Below are 24,918 nucleotides of genomic sequence, written 5' to 3'. Positions count from 1 at the left end.
TTTATGAAGATTCACTCTGACGTGTGGGGTCCTGCAGAAATTCCTTCTCTCTCTGGCGCCCGATATTTTGTGACGTTTATTGATGATTGTACTCGTACGACTTGGGTGTCTCTGTTGAAGAACAAGAGTGATGTTTATTCTAGATTCAAAGAATTTCATAAGATGGTGTCCACACAATATCAACAGGATGTTCGAGTTTTCCAGTCTGACAATGGCGGAGAATATATTAATGGTCTCCTAGAGCTTGGTTTGGAAGATTCTCCAAATCAATGAAGACATTTGGTTATCGACAAAGCAACTCAGATCACACTTTGTTCATCAAACGTAGTCAGGGGAAGATCACCGCTCTGATTGTGTATGTTGATGATATGATTGTTACAGGAGACGACCCAAAAGAGATGGAGGCTCTACAGAAGTACCTTTCAAAAGAGTTTGAGATGAAGGACCTTGGACAGTTGAAGTATTTTCTCGGAATTGAAGTTGCAAGGTCAAAGACGGGGATTTCTTTATCCTAACGAAAGTATGTACTTGACTTGTTAGCTGAGACCGGAATGCTTGACTGCAAACCTGTTGAGACACCAATTGAGATGAATCACAACCTTGCCATCTATCCGAATCAAGTTCCAACTGATAAAAGAAGGTACCAACGTCTAGTAGGGAGACTTATTTATCTTTCTCATACTAGACCTGATATTGCTTATGTTGTGAGTGTGGTTAGTCAATTTATGCATTGTCCCAGCGAAGAGCATATGGATGCAGTGTATCGTATTCTAAAATATCTTAAGACGGCACCTGGAAAAGGCTTGTTATTTGAAAAGAAGGGTGAATCAGAAGTTGTAGGGTACACAGATGCTGATTGGGCTGGTGATAAGACTGACAGACGATCTACATCTGGGTATTTTACATTTGTTGGAGGAAACCTTGTAACTTGGCGTAGTAAGAAACAAAAAGTTGTTGCAAGATCAAGTGCTGAAGCAGAGTTTGGAGGTATGGCGCATGGAGTTTGTGAGATGCTATGGATTCGTAATGTATTGAAAGAATTGGGTTTCAAACTCAAGAAACCAATGGACTTGCATTGTGACAGCACGTCTGCTATTGAAATTGCTCATAATCCTGTTCAACATGACAGGACAAAACATGTGGAGGTAGATCGACATTTCATTAAGGAAAACTTGGACAAGAAAATCATTCGTTTCCCTTTCGTGTATACGGAAGATCAATTAGCAGATGTTCTCACAAAAGGAGTGTCAAGGAAAGTGTTTGACAACTCGGTTGGCAAGTTGGGCATGATCGATATCTATGCACCAACTTGAGGGGGAGTGTAGAATATATTAAATATATTTACTTTCTTTGTATGTGTAGGTTGAATATTATGTATAGGTGTAGGAAATATTTTCCTATTAGCACTACAATTGTATCTCTATATAAACCTCCTATATGGAGAAGAATAATACATTGAAGCATATTAAACCATATTGAATCCTTATTTTCTACTTCAACCTTTAACTTTCTTCAACCCTTTCTCCACACCCAGAAATTCTTCCTCCTCAGCTTATCTCCCACCTTCCTCGCCTGAAAGTGCAAAACCGCCGGCCTCTAATCATGATTGATTACACCGTCGATACCTTGAAATGAAGTTGAAAACCAGAGAAGCCATGGGAACTCACAAACATGAATGATTGAACATGAACGTGACAAAAGGATCAATTGGATGATGAAGCTTAATTAGAAATCCAAAATACCCTTCTCTTTTGGTAAAACCATTTTTACTGAGTCTGTAGCTCGTTTTTTTTTTTTTTTTTCCTACACATATAGTCCGTTTGCGCGTGGTACACACGCGAGCCGGTGTCCTTGTAACCAAAAAAGCAAAGCCAGTGTCCGAGTCTGAGTGAGGTCAGCGGTCGAACACCATGCGTGCACTACTATTCAAACTCAGCGCCAAGCGCTTGCTCAACAACCAGAGCTCTCTACGCTTCTCCTGCAACACAGTTTCCGATGCCGTCATTCACCCCTCTGCAATAGTTCACCCCAATGCCGTTCTCGGCCAGGTACTTTCTTTCACTTCTCAGTCAAACTAAGCTACTCACGGATGCTTGAAACTCATATTGTGGTGCTTGTGGGTTTTGCTTTTAACGAACAGGGTATTTCAATTGGGCCCTTTTGTACTGTTGGGTCGTCCGTGAAGCTCGCAAATGGCTGCCGGTTACATCCCGGAAGCCATGTCTTTGGTAATACTCAACTTGGGGAGCGTTGCGTTTTGATGACGTGAGTTTTGAATGTAATGCATTGTTTGATTTCTTTGTCATTTTGGGTTTCTAGTTCATTTGGTGTTTGAAAGATTTAAGCCTTTTCAATTTGGTGAAGAATTCAAGTTTTGGGCTTCATTTTGTGGTTTTAAAGTTTTGAACTTTTTGAATGTGGTGAAAAATTGGTCAGGCAGTGGTGCCATTGTGGGTGATGAGATACCGGGGCGTACTGTGCTGGGTTGCAATAATGTTATTGGACACCATGCTGTGGTTGGTGTGAAATGCCAGGACATGAAATACAAGGTGAGTTTTGATAATGTATCGGAAGTTAATAGGATTCTGAGTTTTCGAGACCAAGTTTGGTGATTTGTGTTTGTTTTTATGAGTTAGTCAGGGGATGAATGTTTTCTTGATGTTGGGGACAATAATGAGATCAGAGAGTATGCTTCAATTCATCGGTCTTCAAAGTCAAGTGATACTACAGTATGTGGATGACCATATGCTTATAGCTTGCTCATTTCTACTTGTGTACTGAGTTTCATGCTCTCATTACTGTTCTCATTTTTTCTCGTTGTGTGATCAGGTTATTGGGAATAACAATCTTATCATGGGTTCGTGCCATATCGCCCATGACTGCAAGGTTGGAAACAACATCATTCTTGCGAATAATACCCTTTTGGCAGGCCATGTTGTGGTGGAAGTAAGCCCTTACTTTGAATCCACAATTTGTCATTTGAAATCCCTACACTTTTAGTTCCTATATTTGAATGTACCCTTAGCCTGTTTCTCATAGAAGTAAAATCTGTGTATATATGTAAGTATGCATACTTCTGTGAGTTCCATCCTGCATGCAGAATCTGATATATAGTTGCATTTCATATGTAGGATTATGCTCACACTGCAGGGGCTGTTGTTGTTCATCAATTCTGTCATGTTGGTTCTTTCGCTTTCATTGGCGGTGGCTCTGTGGTATGACATAATTTTACCTTTTACCTCCGTCAGCGTAAGCTGTCTTTTTATATTGCTCATGTCCAAGAGGCGCTAGGTAACTGACTTGGCATCACTGAAATAATACCTTGGTGCCAGTACTTGAAACAGTGCACTCTGCATTTTTTACCTGCTATAATTTGATTTCTTTGATCTGAAGATATGCTGATTTAGATTTTAGACTAGTAGATTTTACGAGTCTAGCCAAAAGAACATATATTTTTAGCGTTCCCATTGATCTAATATTCATGTTTCATATGCATAAAAGATTGCACAGGATGTTCCAAAGTACATGATGGTTGCTGGAGAAAGAGCTCAGCTCCATGGTTTAAACCTTGAGGGTCTTCGGCGTCATGGATTCACAGTGGCAGAGGTTTGTGTGTCAATCAACTTATGTTCAGTTCACTTTTTTTTAATTTATTTTATTTTATCTTAATATGTAATTCACTTTTAAAGAGATCTTATCCCTTTTGGCAAGGATCCAGATCAGAAGCCTTAGAACAGCTTACCAAAAGATATTCATGCCTGCTGATGCAAACTCCAGTGGTTTTGAAGCACGTCTTGCTGAAGTGGTATCACATTCAACCACATCCTCACCCTCTCTCACTAAAATCTATACTTCATATTGCTGTTAAAGTAGCTAAATCTTTTTGCAGGAGCTCCATGATAAATTGGCTCATATACCTGCTGTGTGCTCCATGGTGCAGTCTATCCGTGACTCTTTCAGAGAAAAAAGACGTGGACTGTGCAAATTCAGACATTGGAATAGCTCTTAAAAGCACTAGGTCATTTTACATATTCTGTGTTTACTATGGCGATATTTAATTTATCAAAGCATTCTCTCCTTTTCATCTAGTGTTTTTTATAGGGTCTATTAGACATTATTGACATGTAAAAACTAACAGAACATTATCATCATAATTCACCAATATCCATATCCATGCTTCACATCTAGAAAGAAAAAGACATTTTACTTCTGAATAATGCATTTGATGTGCTTTTTGTTTCTTCTTTTGCAGTAACCTAATACTAATGCTTTTCTGAAAACTGATGATGTGCATTGATGATATGCTATATGAAGACTCTAGACAAGCTTTGGTTTCCTTTCTAGTGAAGATTTATTGTGACAGTTCTCGCTATTTGATGAAAGAATCAGTGACAGGATGCAATACAAAGAGAAGATTCAGATGCATACATACCTTACAAGAATTAACTTTAAGATCAGCTTGCCAACCGTTTCGTGTAGATTACACTGTGCAATTTCATTCAAATTATGAAAACAAACAGTTTTTGGTGTAACATTGACCTTGAAGCACATATTTGTAGAAACAAATTGGTCTCTCCAGTTCACATAAATTCCTATGAATGTGATTTGTTCTACGTTTTTTGGTTTCATAATTGGGTTTTTCTTATTTCTTGAATAATGTTTAAAGTCCTAGATCTCAATTGATTTGGTAGTGCCTCATCTGTTTACATCTAGGTTCATTTTCAATTTATCCTTTTGATAAGACAGTCGGATCATTTTGAAACTAAAATTTGAGAGAAGCCTTTGAGTATTATTGACTCTAGAAGTTTGCTTCTTTGAAAAGCAAATCCACAAAATCTTTATCATTCCATTTTGGAATTCTCTCAGCTCTCAGTATCCATTGGTTTACTTCTTGATTTTGATTGCAGATAATCAATTGAAGGTCATATGATTATAAAGACAAAATGCTAGCTGTACAATCTTGTGACATTTGACTACAGCATCTTGGTTTGCTTCAGGAACTGAAACTAATAATCAAAGAAGTTTCAATCCATTGTTGAATACTATTCTTCCTTTCTTACACGGAGCTAATAATAATATATATATTTTTTTTAAAAAAACTTTTATTAATAACTCACACACCCTACATATGTCGTGAGGTTTGAACCCATGACCTCAAAGTTGTCAGTTAAACACCTTAACCAACCAAACCACAGCTCACTAACAACGGAGCTAATAATAATATGAATATGAATGGTACTAGAAAGATTTTATTTGTCTGAATTTCACATTAACCTTTCATTTACAATCTCTGATACAGATTCCACCAGCTTTCCAAATTCCTTGTGATCTATGTTAGGATTGACTTCAAATTTTCAAAATTAACCATAGGTTTTGTGAAACCTTAAGAATGATATAACTTTTTCAGTGCGTCCAAATGGTTGGAATTTTCCAAGTTTCCTCATCTGCATAATAAGATTTTGACTTGGACCATTATTAGAAGAAATAATATAGAAACATAGTGGTCAAACATATAAATTGTTATAAACAGTTAAGATTGCGTCGTGTAAATACACGTCGTGTATACAAAAATTTTTAATAAAAATGAGAGCATCTAAAATCTCAGTTTATGCTCCATTGAAAGACAAACTTTGAGTACAACCGGTGTGGTTGGTGTGAAATGCCAGGACATGAAATACATGTTATAGTTTTTTGTAAGGGCAAATTGGGCAAAATCTATGGAACATGAAACTAACTTTGCTTTGTTGAGGGAGAGACAGCGCGGTGGTTAACGGTTTCTTCTCAGAAGTCAGAACATGCGGCTTCTTTTAAAAAACAAAAATCGACCCAAATCAAATCCCCTGTTTGCTTCTGTCTCTGTTCTTGTGCCCAAGTCTCCAGTTTTGCTCCGTATCTCACTTAGATTTTATGGATATCATTTGCAAAACTGGTTCCTCTGATTCACCCAAATTGTTCAAAGCTGCCGTCTTCCCTCCAATTCCGGTCAAATCTCAGCCGTCCGATCGATTAACGCCCTGGAGTAGTCTTCCCAAATAGCACCTAACCCATTATCGAATTTTCATATTTACAAATCAAGGTACCATTTTTATGCTTTTCTTCGTTTAAATACATCCTCCGCCTTTTGTTATCTGCAAGATCAATCCCCCACAAAGCTTATACGGGTGTTTAATGGATAGGTTTTTTCAAGCTGTGAACTTTAGCTGAATTCAACTCCTTGTGGATTATGGAAAATCCTGTATTAGAATTAATAGTTGTTCAGTAGCTGCAGAATTGTAGGAATTATATTCCATGGGAAGTAAGCAATTCAGTGAAGTTGGTAGCAGTTAGAGTTTCATTCATTGCAATATATACATATTCTCTACACAACTATTTGGAAAGATATGAAGATAACACTCGCGTCCTTGTCTCGTGGGGATGGTGTGTTGTTATAAGATTTATGCAGCATTGGCATATGCTCATACTAGGCTCCCTAAGCTAAGTTTCTAGTTTTAAAAAGGTTGAGAATGACAGGCCAATATTGCGAAGCTCCTGACTGTCCCGTCACTGTATATTCGGCACAAATAAGAGCTTCAGTCATGTTAGATAAAACTAGACATGTGTCAAACAAATATATAAGCTTTGACAATGCATGTTAAGATCAAGGAAAACATGAGTTGTTTTACATTTGGAAATATCACCACAGCTTATCCTTATTTTTTTTTTTTTTTTCGTTTCTCTCTTTTTTGTTCCTGTTGAGAGATAACCGGCTATTACTTATTAGTGAAGTAGAAAGGGACAATGTATGGGAAGTTGGGGTTGGGTGGATTGTGATGGCATTTGGTATATATGAATTACAATGGAAGTCACTAGAAAGTTTTTGGACACTGCATAACTTCTGTACACTGTCTAAAAGTCACGATTGGTTTTGTTTTGATTTTTGTTTTTGTATAGAATTTCCAAGTTTATTCCTTGCATGGCAGGCTCCTGATTTCATTATATCCAATTGTCGGTGGGTCAGTACAAGTTACGGACTCATTTTGCTAGCAAAGTGACTTGTACTTGACTATTATTTCTATATGTTTACAAAAGAAGATGTCACAACAGCAGGCCAAGTCTCATGGTTGGGCTGCCTTTGACCTCAAACAGCGTCAGAAAGGCCGGGCGCCTCAAATTGACGAGGATCCTTTCCCACCTATAGTGTCCACTGTCAAGTCTCTGCACCCAACTGTACTGAGGAATGATGAGGCTCCCAGAAAACCTTTCTCATCTGTATTTCTCCCTTCTGTAGATGTTTCATCTTTGGCAGAGAACAGAAATGGTGAAAGATCCTTATTAGATGGAAATTCTAGTAGGAAGCATACTCCCGTGGAAGATCAGAGATCTTCCATAAAGAAGATCAAGGATCATTACTCTTGGGCCGATGATAGTTTGGTGGAGGATATCATGGCTGCAGTGGATAATGATATTACTAACGCCTCAAATTTGTTAAAAGCAATGGTCTCTCCGAGCAGGTCTGAAGTGAACAAGGAAACCAGTATTTCAGGAGTAGATTCCAGTACGGATGCCTCCTTGAGCGATAAATGTTTTTCTTCAGAATCTGCTGCTGACATTGCTGAACTCAGCTCTACTATCGAGAAATGTCTCGAAGAGAATAACATAAAATGGTCAAATGACAATGATTTATACGGACAAAAGCTTTCTAATGATGCTGGAAATGTGAAACTGACTACTAGTAGTTTGGAGTCTGTACCCATTGAACCTGAGTGGGAAGAGGATGATGTTTACTTGAGGATACGAAAAGACGCATTAAGGATGATGAGGTATAATGCTCGGCTCTTGTTACTTTCTTATGGTAGTGCCATATTGTTTGTCATTATGTATACCTACAGTGAAGCTATACAGCTTTTGCCTATTGTCATCATATGAAAAATTAGCAAAGAGGAACTATCCTTGAACTTGAACAAACTGATGTCATAAACTTGAACCCTCTCCTACTACTGATCCACCTCCTCTCTTCTAACAGCCGACATTTACAGTTCTTGTTTTTTTTTTTCTCCATCCAAAATATGCACAAGTTATCAATTGGAACCTGTTGTTTAGCATCTTGCTGTCCGTATCAACTTATCATATTTTTAGTTGCTAAATGATTGATAAGGATACAAAATTAAAAAAAATCTTTGATGAAATGTACGTTTTCCCACACCATATCCTAGAATTGAAGTTTCTTTGATGAAATGTACGTTTTTTTCTTTCCCACACCAGGTCAGCGTCTCAGCATTCAAAAGCTGCCGCTAATGCCTTTGGAAGAGGTGACCATTATTCTGCTCAACAATACTCGATCAAGGCTAGAGAGGAATGGTTAGCTGCTGAAAGCCTTAATAACAGGGCAGCTAAGGAAATTTTAAGTATCAGGAATAGCAAAAATGATGTTTGGAAATTAGATTTACATGGTCTTCATGCATCAGAAGCAATTCGTGCCTTGCAAGAACACCTGGAGAAAATTGAAAGGAAAATACTTTCTAATCATTCAGCGTTGCCAAACAGAGCTAAGATGGAAAGCAACATTCAACATTCATCAGTTGAATCTTTTAGTTGCACGGACACAGAAATTGTGGAACAACTGCAGGTTTCAAGACAAAGACCAACATCCTTACAAGTCATAACAGGTAGTTCTTTCATTTACTGAATCTATATTATGTAGGAAAGGTTTTTAATTGCATAGACCTTGCATATTTAAAGTAAAGTACCAACTCCACAGCAAAATAATCACTATCTTCTTGATCTTCTGTAAATAATTCTTAATTTGCATGACTACATGAATTGCTTGGTTTAGTTTAGCATGAGAGTGGTGTTGTTGTCATTTTAGTTATTGTCATGAACTCATGAGAGTGGTTGGTCAGGGATACTCTTGATGAATCTTTGATTAGAGAACAAAATAAAAAGTGGCATGATGATAAAAGAGAGGATAAATATGTGAAAACCCTAGATTGCGTACTCTCTTTCATCAGAATCGCTTCATTCTCCAATGCTTGTATTTCGGTTAATTTACAAGGGCCAACAGCATCAAAACAACTTTTGTATGAACATTCAAAATGATTGATATGAACCCTACTTTGTCATTTTGTGTCGTATATCACGCTTTTGTTATCCGTAATGACACTCACCTGTTCTTAAGCTAGATTCTAACTCTGATGATGCCTTGTTCAGAGTACAATTGAGATCTCAAATGTGATCCCTGTATTTGACCAACAGTTTACACTTGCAGGTATAGGCAATCATAGCCGAGGACAGGCTGCACTTCCAACAGCTGTGAGAAGTTTCCTTAGTGAGAATGGGTGATGCGTCTTTCCTTTTTCCAAATGCTTATGCTCAACAGAATAGACTAGTTTCTTGATATTCTTTGGTACGATAGGTTTGTTGCAGATTGTTAGTTTGGTTAACGGTGAAATTTCATATTGCAGATATCGCTTTGAAGAGCTGAGGCCAGGTGCGATCACTGTTCGGCCCAAGTTCCGCCATAGGTGACTCATGAAGTTATTAAATCAATGCAACTTTAGACGGATTTATGCCCAGCAGCAACTCAGGTCTCCTATTTATACGAGTAGGAGTAAAGATTTAGCTCTGTATCACTGTATGATTAAAGAATCAGATCCTTCATATCAGTAGCAGGTCATGTACATTAGCATTCATTTCCCAATGTAATAATGTGTTAATTTCCTGGATAGATATACATTCATACATCCATATATTTGTCAATAAGAAACCATAATGTTCATTACATTATAACTTTGTACACATTTCTAGTTCTAGACGATCATGTTCATTCTTGTGATTTCTATCTATAGTTTCTCTCAACGCCGAGGAGGAACTGTAAGTTACAGCGCATCCACCTGTAAAACTTGTACTTTTAAAAAAAGAAGATAGTGTTATACATCATTGTCATCTAAATGCCTCACACAAATCACCATTGTCGTTTGAAGATCAAGCTCATATACAACAAAAATCAAAAATACCCAAAGCGACATTTCATTTTGGTAAGACAAGTGTCACATCATTGTTTCCGAAGAGCTAGAACCACTATTGAACTGATGAAAAATTACAAAAAACTGTATAATGTGTATCGCACCGTCTCAGAAACATTTAAAATAGTTTTGAGAATTACTTATCAACTGATTTATCGTCTAAAATCACTTTCATCGAATTTTAGCGGCTTTTAGACCTCTCAGAAATTTTTTTTTTTTTTTTGACTCAAGATCGCGGTATCCCAAAAACTTCTTAGGCCTAAGAACTAATCCGCTGGGGACCCGGACACCAGTAGGGCATTGTAGCCTCTCCTATGGCTACTTTGGACAGTGTTGTGATTTGAACTTAGGAACATACCCAACTAAACAAGAACCACTAGACTATTTTACTGTGGTTATCAGAAACAGTCTTATACTGAGTGTAATCGAGTGACACAATTGACAATCTTCATAAAAAAAAATCTCTTGGCTCTTGCAGTGTACTGGAAAAAGCTCGAGGCTCAGAAATTCTCAAGGCTCTCACACGTAAGCCTAAAAGCGTCCAAACAGAGAGAATCTCGACACAGACGAAACGTCTCTATGGCGGGAGTCGAAACACCCAATCACAAAACCCCGCAAGGCCGCAACTCAATCCATCCAATCGCCACGTGTCCTCCCCACCTCCACCCCTTCCCTCCATTTTTCTTTATTTCCATTTTTCCTCCACAAAAATAAAACTAATGCTCTCTAATTTCCAGTCCTCACTCAAAAACAGACTTTCTGTCTTCTTCATTCCCCTCTCCATCTTCCCCAATCTCTCTCTTTCTCTCTCTGCCATGAAAATTGAAAGTTAGGGTTTAATCGAAGCTCTGAAAACCTGAATTGCAATGGCGTCGTGCTCGCTACCGTTGCCGGAGCTCACCTTTCTCTCGCCGCAGACGACTCCTAAACGCCGGCTTTCTCTCTCTACAGTTTCTATTTCGAGATTGTCGGTTTACAGGCACCCGAGGTTTGGTCTGCGATCGCGAATCAGAGCGGCGAAGGACGACGGGGTGGTGGTGGTGGAGGAGAGGGAGGCGGAGCTGATCAGGAAAGTGAATGGAGTGAGTGGTGATGGATACAGCTCCAATGGCGCGGCGATTAAGTATACGAATGGAAGATTGAGTGAGAATGGGAGCTTGGTGAAGTATGTGAATGGGAATGGGGCGGCGGGGACGGCAGTGGTGGAGGAGGTTGAGGTTTTGAAGGCGGAGGAGGAAGGCAGGCAGAGGAAGATTGAGGAGATTGGGAAGGAAGACGCGTGGTTTAAGAACAGTGGAATGCCGAAAGTTGAGGTATGATTGATCCGGGTTTTGAATGTATGCGATGAATGTATGGTACTGGACTTTGGTATTAGAAATGAGCTCTAAATTGCTTACTTTGCAGAAACGGAGAAATTGTTGAGATGGATTTGAAATTATGGTTTAATTTGTAGTTCCCTACTGTTTGCCACCAAATGCAGTCTCAGTTTGCTAGTTTATTTAAGATAGTCTCTTAAGATAGAGAGAGAGAAGATAGGGAAACTGTTGTTTTTTGTTATAGTATAAAAGATTAAGCAATGTGCAGTTGTGTTTTTCTGTTACCCTAAAGCTGGCTTCATTTATAAGGTGAGGGCGGGTTCTTAGACTTTAACAAGAGTAAATGTAAGCGAAAGAACTTGGCTCAAGACTTTCTAAAGAGTTAGTGGATTATTGGTTGTTTAGAATGTGCAAGTTATTCCTGAATGATAAAATGATAAATAGAATTTCTTGGAAAGCATATGGCATATGTGGACAGTATATAGCTGTGTGCCCATGTAATACCTTATGGCTTAGTGTTCAGATTTTTTAGGTTGCTTTATGTGGATTTTTGAGTCTTAGTATGTGCTTGTGCTGCAAATAGTAATATATGGTTTCTGCAGGTCTCTGTTGCACCTGGTGGCCGTTGGAGTAGATTCAAAACTTACTCAACAATTCAGAGGACCTTGGAAATATGGGGATTTGTTGTATCTTTCCTTGTCAAGGCTTGGTGGAACACTAAAAAATTCACATATCGAGGTTAGTCCTTCCAATAGGGTGAATTTCAAATAGTGCGATATTTGAATTCTCCTTCATTTAAGAATTCTGAGTGAAAAAAAGTATAGGAGAATGTTTCAAAGCAAGAAATAAACCTGCCTACATTGTCAGTATATTAAGAACTAAAGTTCTTGGGTAGTGGCATGATTTGGAAGGATAAAGTTCCATGTATGGTACAAATAGTAGGTTGGATCAATGTTTTAGAGGGAACCTTACAATATTTTTCAAAGGAAGAGGCGTAATGTTTCTTGGAGCTGGTTGATTTCTGATCATTCTCTTCTTAGCTTTTTCAGTTGTATGCTTTTGAAGTGAGACAGAGAGCAGTTGTATGCTTTTGAAGTGAGACAGAGAGCAAATAGCTCTTGGAAATGAGTGATCCCTTTAATTCAGTTGTGCAGTATTAATGGGAAGGAAACTACACACATTTGGAAAGTATGGGGGCAGTGAAGTAAACTCTTGATTAATATTTCTGAAGTTATTTAAAAAAACAGAAAAAAAAAAACCTGGTATACTTCACTCCCATGGCAGTGTCTATGCAACCATTGCATTGCCTCCATGGAAGTTTTCCATGAGTGCACCCATTCAAAAGAAAACTAACACAATAACCCATTCCGTTTGATAATAATTTTCTTTCCATTGGTCCACAGCAACTATTTGGCTAAGTGTTGATTTTTATTTGAAATCTAGAATTTGTAGCCTATCCATGTTTAAGGTAGCTGACGCGTGTAGGCGTGTAGGTTTTGGTGCTTGTAGCTAACTCAAGGGGTGTAAATGTTCAGGGGGAATGACAGAGGAAAAGAAAACCTTAAGACGTAAGGCCCTTGCCAAGTGGCTAAAGGAGAATATTCTGAGATTGGGTCCAACATTCATCAAAATTGGCCAGCAGTTCTCGACAAGGGTAGACATTCTCGCTCAAGAATATGTTGATCAGTTGTCTGAACTTCAGGTTGGTTGGAAATGTCATTGGGATCATATATTGCATTCTTGCTACTGTTTTCTTTTCGGCTTATATCCCATTCGTAATCTTATAACTTAACTTTCTCGCTTAAAATATCAACAAAGATTTGTTGAACATAAAGCCTTACACTTGAGATGCTGTTCCTTTTTGGTTTTTGTTGTCACACCGAGTACCATATTGATTAAGGTTTGGCTATACAAGCAGGCGTCCATCTTTATTGACTGGGTGATTCTTAATTGACAACTGAATCACATTTACTTTCAGGATCAAGTTCCTCCTTTCCCATCAGAAACTGCTGTATCAATTGTGGAAGAAGAGCTTGGAGCTCCTGTGAATGAAATCTTTGATCGGTTTGACTATGAACCAATAGCTGCTGCTAGTCTTGGTACTCCTGACTTCATTTCTGCAGTTTCTGATAGTAATTTGATGACAATTTCTTTTGTTTTGTTGTGTTGTCTTTTCCTCGGATACAGTTCAAATCAGTAGAGATGATTTATCAGAACACTGTATGACCCATTTGCAGGTCAGGTTCACCGTGCAAGGTTGAAGGGAAAGGAAGTTGTTATTAAAGTACAGAGGCCTGGACTCAAGGATCTTTTCAACATTGATCTGAAGAACCTGAGGGTCAGATGTCATATTGCCTTGCAATTCTATATTATTTTTATTCCTCATTTAGTTTTTATTTTCTTACAAATACATTTGGCCTTAAGATCAACCCGACTCCACACATCCCATGACACTTAAGTTATGGGTAATGCTTGGGGTGGGATTTTGGTTGTGATATATATTTCTGGTCATGGTTGAATTTATTTTTACGTGTTTTCTCCTTCCAGTGGCCTGCCAAGTTGTGAATTTTCTTTTGATGTTAATCTTGTAGTACATGACTTAAGTACTCAACTACAAACACTGTATAATTATAATATTTATTTTTGTAGTATAGTTTGTCCTGTGCTGATCCATGTTTTACCCTTCTGTACATGGTTTAGCTCCTGACCTTTTCCGCTATTGCATTTCTAAGAGCATCAACTTCATCGTCAATCTCTTTTTTGTCCAGGTAATTGCAGAATATCTTCAGAAAATTGACCCCAAGTCAGATGGTGCGAAGAGGGATTGGGTTGCTATCTATGATGAGTGTGCAAATGTCTTATATCAGGTATTGATATTCTCCATTGCTTGAACCTTTTGGCATTGGATGTTGAGCCTAAAGGCATGTTAGTCTCATGCTTTCTCAAGTCTTGGTGAAGGTCCTATTGTCCAAAGTGATTTTTTTCCCCTTGTGTATGGGCTATAGTTACTTAGTTTTTATTTTTGTTGATAAACTTCCTATCACATGAAAAGGAATAAGAAGGTCCAAGCTTGGGAATAATTGTAAGACCTAAATCATGTGAGAGAAGCTTAATTTTATGCATAAATAGTAAAGGGGTTCAATATAGATGGTTCAGTGTCCAATGTTGATTGTATCATGAGTTACATAATGGCCTTAGAAACTCCACTCAACCATTGATATGGCAAAAGTGATGGGGAAAAACTAGGTCTTGTTTGGTTAGTTTCTCATGGGAGGCTGAATACTTTTCAATTTTGATACTTTTTGATAGAGGAGGGCCGATATGTATCTTTAACCTTGGTATATTGAGTGCTAAAGTGAAGCTGGGGACATCAATCAATTGCTTTTCTATTTCCAATTGTACTTAGATTCTGGCAAAACATGTGCCTTGTTTTTTTGGTACATGTTGCTAGACTGTTTACTTTTTAGAAGACATAGATATACAGCATGACAACATTCTGCACGCTATATTGTGGTCTTAGATTTTATTTTTGCTTCATTTTAGTGTGATCTTACTCTTAAAAAAGTTATAGTGTTAGATATTTCTTGCTCAATTCTTTTTTGTGTGGATTTCAGTGTCAGTAAATTTGAACTTATTGTCCAAAGCTTTGGTCTTAGAATTCTGAATACACTTATCCTATTGTTATTTAGCAAATAAGCTAATGACTGAAGATTTTCAGGAGATTGATTACACAAAGGAAGCTGATAATGCTGAACTATTTGCAAGTAACTTCAAGGACATGGATTATGTAAAAGTCCCAACGATAGTACGGGAATACACCACACCACAGGTTTAAAATTTTAGCAGCAATGACTTCTGAGCTAGTGGAATTTTTTTTTGTTAATATGATTGTCTTTATTAAAAATCCCTCCGGTACTGCTATTAGGTTCTAACTATGGAATATGTCCCTGGGATCAAAATAAACAAGATACAAGCTTTGGATCAATTGGGAGTTGATCGCCAGAGGTCCAATATAATTCACTACCTTATTCTCTCTGAAATCAAACTGATATGTGTGCCAGCTTTTCTCAGTAAGTGCCTCTAATAATCAGTCTGTTTTTTCCTCAGGCTGGGGCGATACGCTGTTGAATCATACTTGGAACAAATTCTGTCTCATGGGTTTTTCCATGCTGATCCTGTAAGTCTTTTGTTCTTTATTCAAATTTGGTGCCAAAACATGTTCAGGATATTCATGACAGAATAATATGAAAGTTGAATATGGCATTTAGGGTCTATGTTCTAGAGTTGAGTATAGATACTTTGCAAACTATTGTAGGGACCTCCTTCTGGATAAGAAAATCTTCCCGTGCAATTTTGTTGCACAAACTTCAAGGTCAAGGCAGTTAGTTTAGAAACTCCATCAAGTTTTAGGTCTGACATGTAAACGATGAAATGGACAAATGGTTGACTATAGAATTGAAGCTTACTATGATAGACAATAGCATTATATAGATGCATTATCTAAACTCATAATAGCCATAGTTGGAAAGGTGCAAAGCTGAAATTTTACGGTTTACATGCTGGATAAGTTTGGGAAGAATGAGTTGTCAGTTTGTTGTAGACACCAAGTGCCATGCAATTATAGTCATGAACAATTAAAGCATGCAGAGGATAGTTTTGTTTTTATTGGCATTATGGCAATGCCAAAAGCAGTAGTAGAGTAGCTAGTAGTAGTAGTACAAAGGGTTGGGCAGAAAAGCAGCATAGGGTGTACTGATGGGTATAATGGGAAGGAAGCAGTGGTTCTGATGATGGTTGAAAGTAGCCACTTTGGTGATTGCTGAAGAGATGTTCCTAGTTTCATCACAGTAACCAAAGCTGCGCTAAATTATGGATATAATACTGGTTGAGGATGGTATTGTTCATATTATAACATATTTTGGATCAGATATTGCTGATGTTTGTGTGGGTGGCTAAAGAGGGAGGGCCGCTACTATCACTTCTACTTCTAATTCATGGCTTGTATGGCCTCTTTTAATTGTTTTCTCACTGTTGTGGTTCAGCTACATATTCTCGAACGATACGCTGATTTATGATTGCAATATGTTGTAGCCCAAAATGCAATTTCTGGGACTTTGTATCATAATAAGAAAAAGCACTTGCTTTTATGCATTTGTAATCCCTCATGGGTTTTATGGTCTGCTAGCAATGTGTAACCACAATTATCTCTTACCCTTCATGCAGCATCCTGGAAATATTGCTGTGGATGATGTCAATGGTGGAAGATTGATCTTTTATGATTTTGGAATGATGGGAAGGTATTTCTTTGACTGTGCTTGCTAAAGGCAATCTGGCATTAATCATTCACTTACTTTAATTTATTGATTTTTTATATTAATGTGACTTTCATATTAATACCTTTGCAGTATCAGTCCAAATATTAGAGAAGGTTTGCTGGAAACATTTTATGGAGTTTATGAGAAGGATCCAGATAAGGTATTAATTATTACTATTTTTGGTTTTGATCTTTTGGTAGATGAAACCCTGATGGTTTTGTTGCCAGCACTTTAATTATATCAAGGTTTCAATCTGTGGTTCTGATCAACTTATGGGTGGAACTGTTTATAAATTGCAGGTTCTTCAGGCAATGATTCAAATGGGTGTTCTTGTGCCTACTGGAGATATGACAGCTGTCAGACGAACTGCACAGTTCTTCCTTAGGAGGTGCTTTGAATAAATACGAAAATTGAGATTTTGATTAGAATTTATGATGTGTTCCCTTCTTTTGTTAATTACATCAATTAGTGGTTCATACTTCCTTTATCCATCCCATTGTTCATGTATCATCTTTTCACAGTACGTAGGACTTCCTACTTGGGAAATATTTTTTCTATGTAAAGTAAAATTTATTAAAGTTTGTAGAAGAAATCTAGTAATTGTGATATGTAATATGAGTACAATAGAAGGCTGATTATATCAGTGTACTGTTTGGAGTCTTGTTTAGGATGTCGCACACCTATTGACATTAGTTGCAAATGATATTCTGTTTTATAGCTGCGAATTTTCTATGGCTGTGATATGATTGACTATGACCAACATCAACACGCACTGGATGTTGATGGAATTCTTAAAATAGCAGCCTGTTGGTTTAAAAACAAGATGTTAGATGAAGCATACCTTCTTTACAATGACTGCTTTTAAATTCTGATTCTATTTCTTGATTTTGTTCTGACTAAACTTTTGCAGCTTTGAAGAGCGTCTTGCTGCACAGAGAAAAGAGAGAGAAATGGCAACAAAAGAACTTGGATTTAAAAAACCACTGAGCAAGGAGGAGAAGATAATGAAAAAGAAGGAAAGGCTGGCTGCAATTGGTAAATCATCTAATTCAAATATTGGATCTTATATACTTTGACTATGTTTACAGAATCTAGAAACTAGCTATTTAATGGAACATAAACTTTTTTTTTTTCCGGTCAGTAACAATGCATGAATTATAACTTTAGTCATGCCTAAATCCAACACTGATATTGAATTGCATGCCTCTCAAGTCTCCAGTGTCATGATTAATTGTTAAAATATACCTGTCTGGTTTTAGTGATCATTCAAACTGGTTTGAGCATGCTAAGTCAAACTTGATGGTCTTAGCAAGTTTGCAGGATCAAGTATTCTACCTCTCTCTCTCTCTGTTTTTTAATCAGTCAAGTATTTGTACTTTGGTTATATAGTTAAACTTGAGTCTTATTATTTTCTTATTGAGAAAGTTGAAATATATTTTTTTGGGTAGACCTGTCTGTGGATACGCAAATATGAGGTTTTCTCTTTAAGTCACACATATAGGATTATGGGAAGCTACAAATTTGCGTGCTGTTTATGTTCTTTGTGTGATGAGGGCTCTTGTGTATATGATGTGGTTATTCACCTCGTATAGAAAAAGAAGATAGGTTTAATTACCAAGTTTACTTTCCTGAAAGTACAAAAACGTCCTTTTGATGTAGCATTTGAGTCTGAGTGTTTGAACTCTTGTTAAGGGAAATGTGTTTCTGTCCAGCACCTGGATCTCCAAATCTGAGTGGAGATTAGATAGATATGTAAACTTTCGACTCAAATGATGAACTTTAGGCTGTTGTACATATATCCACCGAACATTATTGCTACTCATAACATGCATTCTTTTGACAGGGGAAGATTTATTAGCCATTGCAGCAGACCAACCCTTCAGATTTCCTGCGACATTCACATTCGTTGTAAGAGCATTCTCAGGTAATTGAATAGAAATATGATGACAAACAAGCTTTCCATAAGGAAAATGTATATATATGCAACTGACATCAATCATTAGTATTCATGCATGTAGGCAAATAAGTTTTAATGCATATATATACCAACCATATGCCCACAGATAATTTGATATCAATCATGTAATGTATTCCTGCATGTAGGCAAATGCATTTTAATGTATATATACCAATCATATGCCTGCATATCTATATATATACCAAATCATATGTATATAATGATTTCATGCACTGATGAGCATGACTTCCATTGTCTCACCAAAATTCAATGGTTCATATTAAATCCAATTATGTAGCTTTTAAAGAATTCATCTTTTTGAATTTGATCCAACTTATGGTGAACTTGAATTTCAAAGTTAACCAAGGAATGATGACTAGTAATTAATTTCTCCATATATTATATATAATACACACATATCAACATATAGTATCATATATGCTCATGATGTGATCTTATATTGAACTGTTTCTTTCTCTCTCCAGTGTTGGATGGAATCGGGAAAGGTCTTGATCCTCGATTTGATATCACTGAGATTGCCAAACCGTGAGTTTAATTTTAGCTTCACGACTATTTCTGATTTGGTCCATCAAAACTGCCCTGATATATGGCAAATTTTACTTTTTTTTTTTTTTTTTTCCTTTTTCATTTGACAAATCTTGCAACTATTCCTTGTAGGTATGCACTGGAATTGCTAAAGTTCCGTGAAGCTGGAGTTGAAGTCGTTTGGAAGGCAAAACTTGGACCTCTGTATTATAATGTCATGTTTAACAATTTTTCTAATGCAAACTCCTATACTTACAGTCAATCTTATCTTATTTACAGGACATTAGAAAGCGATGGGACAGGCAATCTCAGGCATTCTATAACTTATTTAGACAGGCAGACAGAGTTGAAAAGCTTGCTGAAATTATCCAAAGATTGGTACTCATCAATAAGTTTTCTACATTTTGAATATTTTGTGACAGCCTCCATGGTAGATTCCAGACTGATCTCCCTATTAAATTTCTAGGAGCAAGGTGATCTGAAGCTTAGAGTTCGGACTTTGGAATCTGAGAGGGCATTCCAGCGAGTAGCTACTGTCCAGAAGACTGTTGGAAATGTGAGTTGAGCTGGCTCATTAGCTAGTGCAATTATGCATAGCACTTATCTTTTCTGAAGTTTTTTAAGTGCATCAAGTTAATAACTTCACAACAAAACTTCTCATTAAAATATGATTTCTAGACAAGATTCCATCAAACATAGACAAGTTTGTTAAATGTGTTTACTGCTCTCATGTCCCCAAGCACTGAAGTCATGCATTTCAGTGATACACATTGTCATATCATCGTAAGGATTGTTGGATGATAGGACCGGAAGCAGCAAAATATACCAATTTTCGTACTAACATTGTCATTTGACATAAAATTTAGAAAGGAAAGACAACGCACATTGGTAGCGAGAGAGAGAAAGACACACACACACACACACAGAACAAGTGCGATCATTTGTTAGTGTCATAGCTTAAGGTCTCAAGAATGTTTACCACACATGATTTTAGTCTCTCTGCTATCTGTTATCTGCCTTCTTATGGTTTATATCAGAAAAGTGTTAATGATAAGAAGAAACTGGCTATGTTTGGTCAACTAGTTCAACATCTCAAAGTATTGTAGCAATCACAGTATGCATTGTTTGAGAGTATGTAATGCCCAATGTAGGCAGGTGTGGAGAGATAGTCCTGAAGAATAGACATGCTTATGAATCAACTGATATAGTTGGGATTTTCAAGCTGTGTAGGTAATGAGCTTAGAAAATTGTTATTTGTACACGAGTGTAAGCAGTTATTCTACAAGACTGAAAATTTATATGGTCTAGATAATAAGTTCAATGTGATGAATTGTCATTAGGAGGATGTTCAAATTCTGTAACAGTTACATTTTTACTAATCTGTAGGTTTAACGTGTGAAACAATTATGCTGAGGCGTTATCTATGTAATTTGATTTCTAATTGACTGATTTGCAGGCTGTTGCTGCTGGAAGCCTGATCAACCTTGCAACACTCTTGTATATTAATTCCATTCGAGTAAGTTATCAAATTTGCCTTTGATTTTCATGACATTCTGTGACATCAGGGTGCTAGTTGTATTAATGCTTTCTGGTGATATCTATATTTTTCAGGTGCCTGCCATTGCAGCATATATCTCTTGCGCATTTTTTGGCGTTCAAGTTCTTATTGGCATCATAAAGGTCAAAAAGTTTGATGAACGGGAGCGGTTGATAACAGGGACTGCCTAATCAATTGGTAAGTTTGGTACGCTATGCTTCTGGTTCTTGTTCTAGCAGAGAATTTGTTTTATGCAACTGCACGTGCCTTTGTGGATCCCTCTCATTCATATCATATCTTCTGTGAACATCCTATCAGAATCGCTACAGCTGTGTAATAGGAAGCTCATCCATTGTCAACCTTCCAATCCTTGAAGAAAATTAGGATATTGGAAAACCTGGATTTTTGTTGTTTTATCAACAATACAATCCAGCACCTCGAACTTACCAGCATGTGATGATCTTGAGAAGACAAACACTTTCAGACCAAAAATAGTTGTCTGAACGCAGGAGTTAGCTAGTTTGAACCTCCATTAGGTCAGGTGTACTATTATCATTTTGATTGGTGATGTGTCGTCAGTTTTCCGTTTGATGACAATAGCTTTAATCTAGAGGTCTTTGTAACAATTGTCTAGCCAAGACTGCCACTTTTTGGCCCCCCCATCAATACTTGGCCTGGTGGGATGTGCATAATTGCTGTATAATGCTGTATTATGTAGATTTTTTTTCTTTGTAATGTTAAGGTCATATGTAAGTAACTATATGTAAAAAAGGAATCAGATATTCTCACCGTATAATATATAGTCCTGGATAAAAGTGCCCTGTACTTCAAGTATCAGTTGGTGAAGATAGTTGTAAAGCTCGGAACAACTTGCTATCTCTTGCCTTTGTCTTTAAGCAACCAAAAGAGTGTTCCTTGCTAGTTGATTCTTATGGTCATTTTTGTTGATTAGAGGGAATTGGGTAGTCTAAAGGTGCCTTTTGCAAGTGTGTTTATAATTATATGATACCAAATTATGCAGTGGTCCTTTTCTTTGTGGCTCATGTCTTGCACAGTTTCTAACAAGGATGAGGATGTTTTATTCACCCACTTCCTTATTCCAGCACACCGACTTATCTATATGATCCGATTTTGGTTACCTCTTTTTGTATGTATGCATTTATCTACTTATGACTGCTTGCTGGGATCAATGGCATGTTTCTATTTGTCGTCTGCCTTCGCTATATTTTGGTCCAAGACTATATAGGTCAGTTTTACAAGAGGTCAGTAGGTGGTGGACTGGGAATAGTTATGTACTGGTGTAGGCGTTTACTTTTGAACTATCTTTGTTTCTTCTGGTGAAAACAAGGGGGTGTTCATTGATTTAGGTTAGTGAAAGGTTGTGTTTCACCTCAAACTGCAAATGGGTTTTCCACCAAAAAAATCACCTCCGGCTAGTTTGATTTTTACCGGAGACTTCTCCACTTATGTAGCATTTTGTTTTGTTCCCCTGTATATTAGCTCAAATGGCAAATATTCTCTCTGAAGAGATCGAGTAGAAGATAAAACTACTATTCAGATATTCACAAACGATAAAACATAATGCTACTAGCATCATCATCACTTCTGTCCTGCACCAACAGATTCAATATTGAATTGGTTGAGAGTCTTGAGACACATGGATAGCACTGGGAAGTTAACTTCAAGAAGACAAGAAGTGTTGAAAAGAACATTTTGATTTGATATATTAATGTACAGAATAATATGATTAATTAGGACAGTAAGACAGGATATTTGTTCAAAAAAGCTCATCATGGTCCCCAAGAAGGCCATGAATAATATAGCTTAATTTGTATAGAGATTCCCAGATGGTGATCATGTTCCCATGTCTCTCCCTCGATCTCTTTGTTATATCAAATCTTCAATGTCCAACTTATATATGACTTCCGTTTTTAATTGGATATAAAATCACAGTCATTGCCATATTGATCAAAGTCAGGCCATATGAACCCAGATTGGACGACAGACATGACATTATTAATCTCTTAATTTCACCATCCCAAAAGTATGTCCAAAGATTTGATTAAGATAATTAACCCCTTAATTTATAGTTTCAATTAGCCTCAATTTTACGGTCAAAGTAACAGCTGCTACTCTCACTTCAAGATGGGTTAGATGCATGTAATTTGTACCTCAGAGTCAATTAACAACTCTTTGGAATGCAAGTAGATGATCGCTTATGGTAGTTTGCTTCATGACTAATGCATGCATGCTAATTGTATTGTCTTGTTCAAACTAGAAAGTTTAACATTATCTTTGCTATCATATATCATGCTTAATTGACATCAACGTCAAATTTTGGGAAATTTAGTACTCCAGATGAGTCAGATTACGACATACTACTGTAATATTATGATTAATTTTGTTTCAAATTGAGAGTTCTCTCCGCATTCTGTTTCTTCTTTACAACTCGATGTGGAATAAACTTGTGAAAAAATTGGAGGAAAAGTAAAACGACACCCTTGAACATTAAGGCCTCAAGGGACTCTTAATTAAGACATACATTTCAATTTCATACGCACGTCTACAAAGGAAGAGAGCTTGAGCCTGAAATAAAACAGTTCACTTGAAGGACATCCAGTAAATTATTTCTGTATAGAAGTCTTGAGTACCGTATACCCAGAACTAGCTGATCCACTGAAGTAATTAACGAAGTTATACTAATTAATTAAAATAAATCTAAAATTAAGGGAGAGAGTTGGTGTAGATGTAGTCCTCATCCTCAAGAACATTCTCTTTTGACCCTTCTTTGCAGTCAGCACCTTTCTCACTACACTCAAGTACGTTTTCCTGCGTTAACATACTCAAAGTATCAAACAGTACTTCAATCATATATAGCAATATATAGCATGATGGATCTGATCATTGAGAGAGAGAGAGAGAGAGAGAGAGAGAGATTACTCACAGCACTGATAGAATTGGTAGAGCTCATCACCCCAAGTTCATTGGAGTCCAATTTCGCATGAACAAGTACTGACACAGAACAAGAAGATAAAACCAGAAAGACGATAACGAGTAACAGTTTTGATAATCTCATAGTGTAAGTTGGTGTATGAAACATAAACAAACAAGAAGTAGCTAAAGCTATATAGCAGGTGATCCTAGTCTGAGTAGTCTCTACATATAGACGATCGATGTACGTTAAGAAGCTAGATTATCGAAGTAATGAGATCAGAGTAGCTAGCACTTGGTTCATAAATCTCAGAAGAGCTAATCTGTATGATTATATAAGAGCTTAAACTTATGAGGAATTGTTAGTCATCGTCTTAAATTAACTTGACATGTCTACTGATTCCTCGGCAAAACGGCTCGAGCCTCAAGAGCGTGGGTTGGCTTATTTTGGTGCTTTCTAACTAAAATATATAAGATGTAAAAAAACTAGCTAATGTGTATATAATACATGTACAGATGGAGAAACTGCTAAGACAGCTGGAGAAGATAAGCTGGAGACGATAAGTGTGTACAAAGGTCCTATATCCTATATATCGTATTGGGTATTGTATATGCTTTATCATTAGTAGTATGAAAAATTAAGGAATGTGAAATCCACGTTTCTTAAATTAAAATTTACATTTCTACTTTTTATTTTTAGTCACCATTTTTATAAGAATACAAAAATTGAGTTACTAAGAACAAATTTAAGTTACTAAAAATGAAAACCGGGAGTGTGGATTTTAATTTGGAGAGTGAGGATTTCACTTCCCAAAATTAAATACAAATAAAGTTACAAAGTAGCGGAGGTTGTTCCCTCCACAGAGTGAGGATTCACTTTTTTATGTTAACGACAAATGGACTACACGCGCTGATAGAACATTTGAAAAAGAAAGGAAAAAAAAAGAGCTCTAGCAAAGTTGCAAAACAACGGAAGCGGAGGACAACCACATATTCTCAATTAAACACCACCACGGACTCTGATCTTACCTCAAATTTTAAACTCAATCAATTTCATTTGTTTCTAAATGTGATATCGAGGCTGAAAGATCGTTACGGATTTGTTAACAAAATCGCTCGTCCCGTCCTCTCCTCCCAACCTCCAAGACCTAAACCTCTTCAAGAGAACTAAGGATTACCAAACTTTTTGGCGAATAGAGGACCTCATCGGTTTTTTTCGAAAGCTTCTACATGTCTGGCGGAGATTGGTCCTTGTTGTCAACGCCCAGTGAAGAAGAGTCTAGATTTTTTTTTTGGGCTTGGAGGGGGGGGGGGG

General features: G+C 37.1%; 3 protein-coding genes across 3 annotated transcripts; all 3 read left to right on the top strand.

Annotated features, from left to right (window-relative positions):
* The first annotated feature begins 1,885 nt into the window (after positions 1 to 1,885).
* Positions 1,886 to 4,268, top strand: LOC101307899 (acyl-[acyl-carrier-protein]--UDP-N-acetylglucosamine O-acyltransferase-like). The gene is made up of 10 exons (XM_004302172.1): positions 1,886 to 2,048; positions 2,141 to 2,265; positions 2,441 to 2,549; positions 2,637 to 2,729; positions 2,830 to 2,946; positions 3,132 to 3,215; positions 3,502 to 3,606; positions 3,719 to 3,805; positions 3,890 to 4,018; positions 4,253 to 4,268. Exons 1-9 carry the CDS (start codon positions 1,911 to 1,913, stop codon positions 4,007 to 4,009), a joined length of 978 nt encoding a protein of 325 aa, XP_004302220.1. The 5' UTR covers positions 1,886 to 1,910; the 3' UTR covers positions 4,010 to 4,018; positions 4,253 to 4,268.
* Positions 4,269 to 5,838: 1,570 nt separating this feature from the next.
* LOC101307600 lies at positions 5,839 to 9,756 on the top strand. Its single transcript, XM_004302171.1, has 5 exons — positions 5,839 to 6,076; positions 6,960 to 7,799; positions 8,242 to 8,645; positions 9,245 to 9,314; positions 9,441 to 9,756. Exons 2-5 carry the CDS (start codon positions 7,072 to 7,074, stop codon positions 9,502 to 9,504), a joined length of 1,266 nt encoding a protein of 421 aa, XP_004302219.1. The 5' UTR covers positions 5,839 to 6,076; positions 6,960 to 7,071; the 3' UTR covers positions 9,505 to 9,756.
* Positions 9,757 to 10,737: 981 nt separating this feature from the next.
* Positions 10,738 to 21,481, top strand: LOC101307312 (uncharacterized protein sll1770-like). Its single transcript, XM_004302170.1, has 21 exons — positions 10,738 to 11,314; positions 11,920 to 12,055; positions 12,853 to 13,019; positions 13,296 to 13,416; positions 13,555 to 13,655; positions 14,086 to 14,184; positions 15,036 to 15,146; positions 15,243 to 15,322; positions 15,425 to 15,494; positions 16,541 to 16,614; positions 16,723 to 16,792; positions 16,932 to 17,020; positions 17,543 to 17,667; positions 18,476 to 18,556; positions 19,075 to 19,135; positions 19,268 to 19,322; positions 19,415 to 19,513; positions 19,602 to 19,691; positions 20,592 to 20,651; positions 20,747 to 20,870; positions 20,991 to 21,481. Exons 1-20 carry the CDS (start codon positions 10,868 to 10,870, stop codon positions 20,861 to 20,863), a joined length of 2,253 nt encoding a protein of 750 aa, XP_004302218.1. The 5' UTR covers positions 10,738 to 10,867; the 3' UTR covers positions 20,864 to 20,870; positions 20,991 to 21,481.
* Positions 21,482 to 24,918: the final 3,437 nt, after the last annotated feature.

The sequence above is a fragment of the Fragaria vesca genome, linkage group LG6, assembly GCF_000184155.1.
Source record: "Fragaria vesca subsp. vesca linkage group LG6, FraVesHawaii_1.0, whole genome shotgun sequence".
Lineage (NCBI taxonomy): Eukaryota > Viridiplantae > Streptophyta > Magnoliopsida > Rosales > Rosaceae > Fragaria > Fragaria vesca.
Note: the sequence above shows the minus strand (reverse complement) of the source record. Positions and strands in the feature narration are given on the sequence as shown.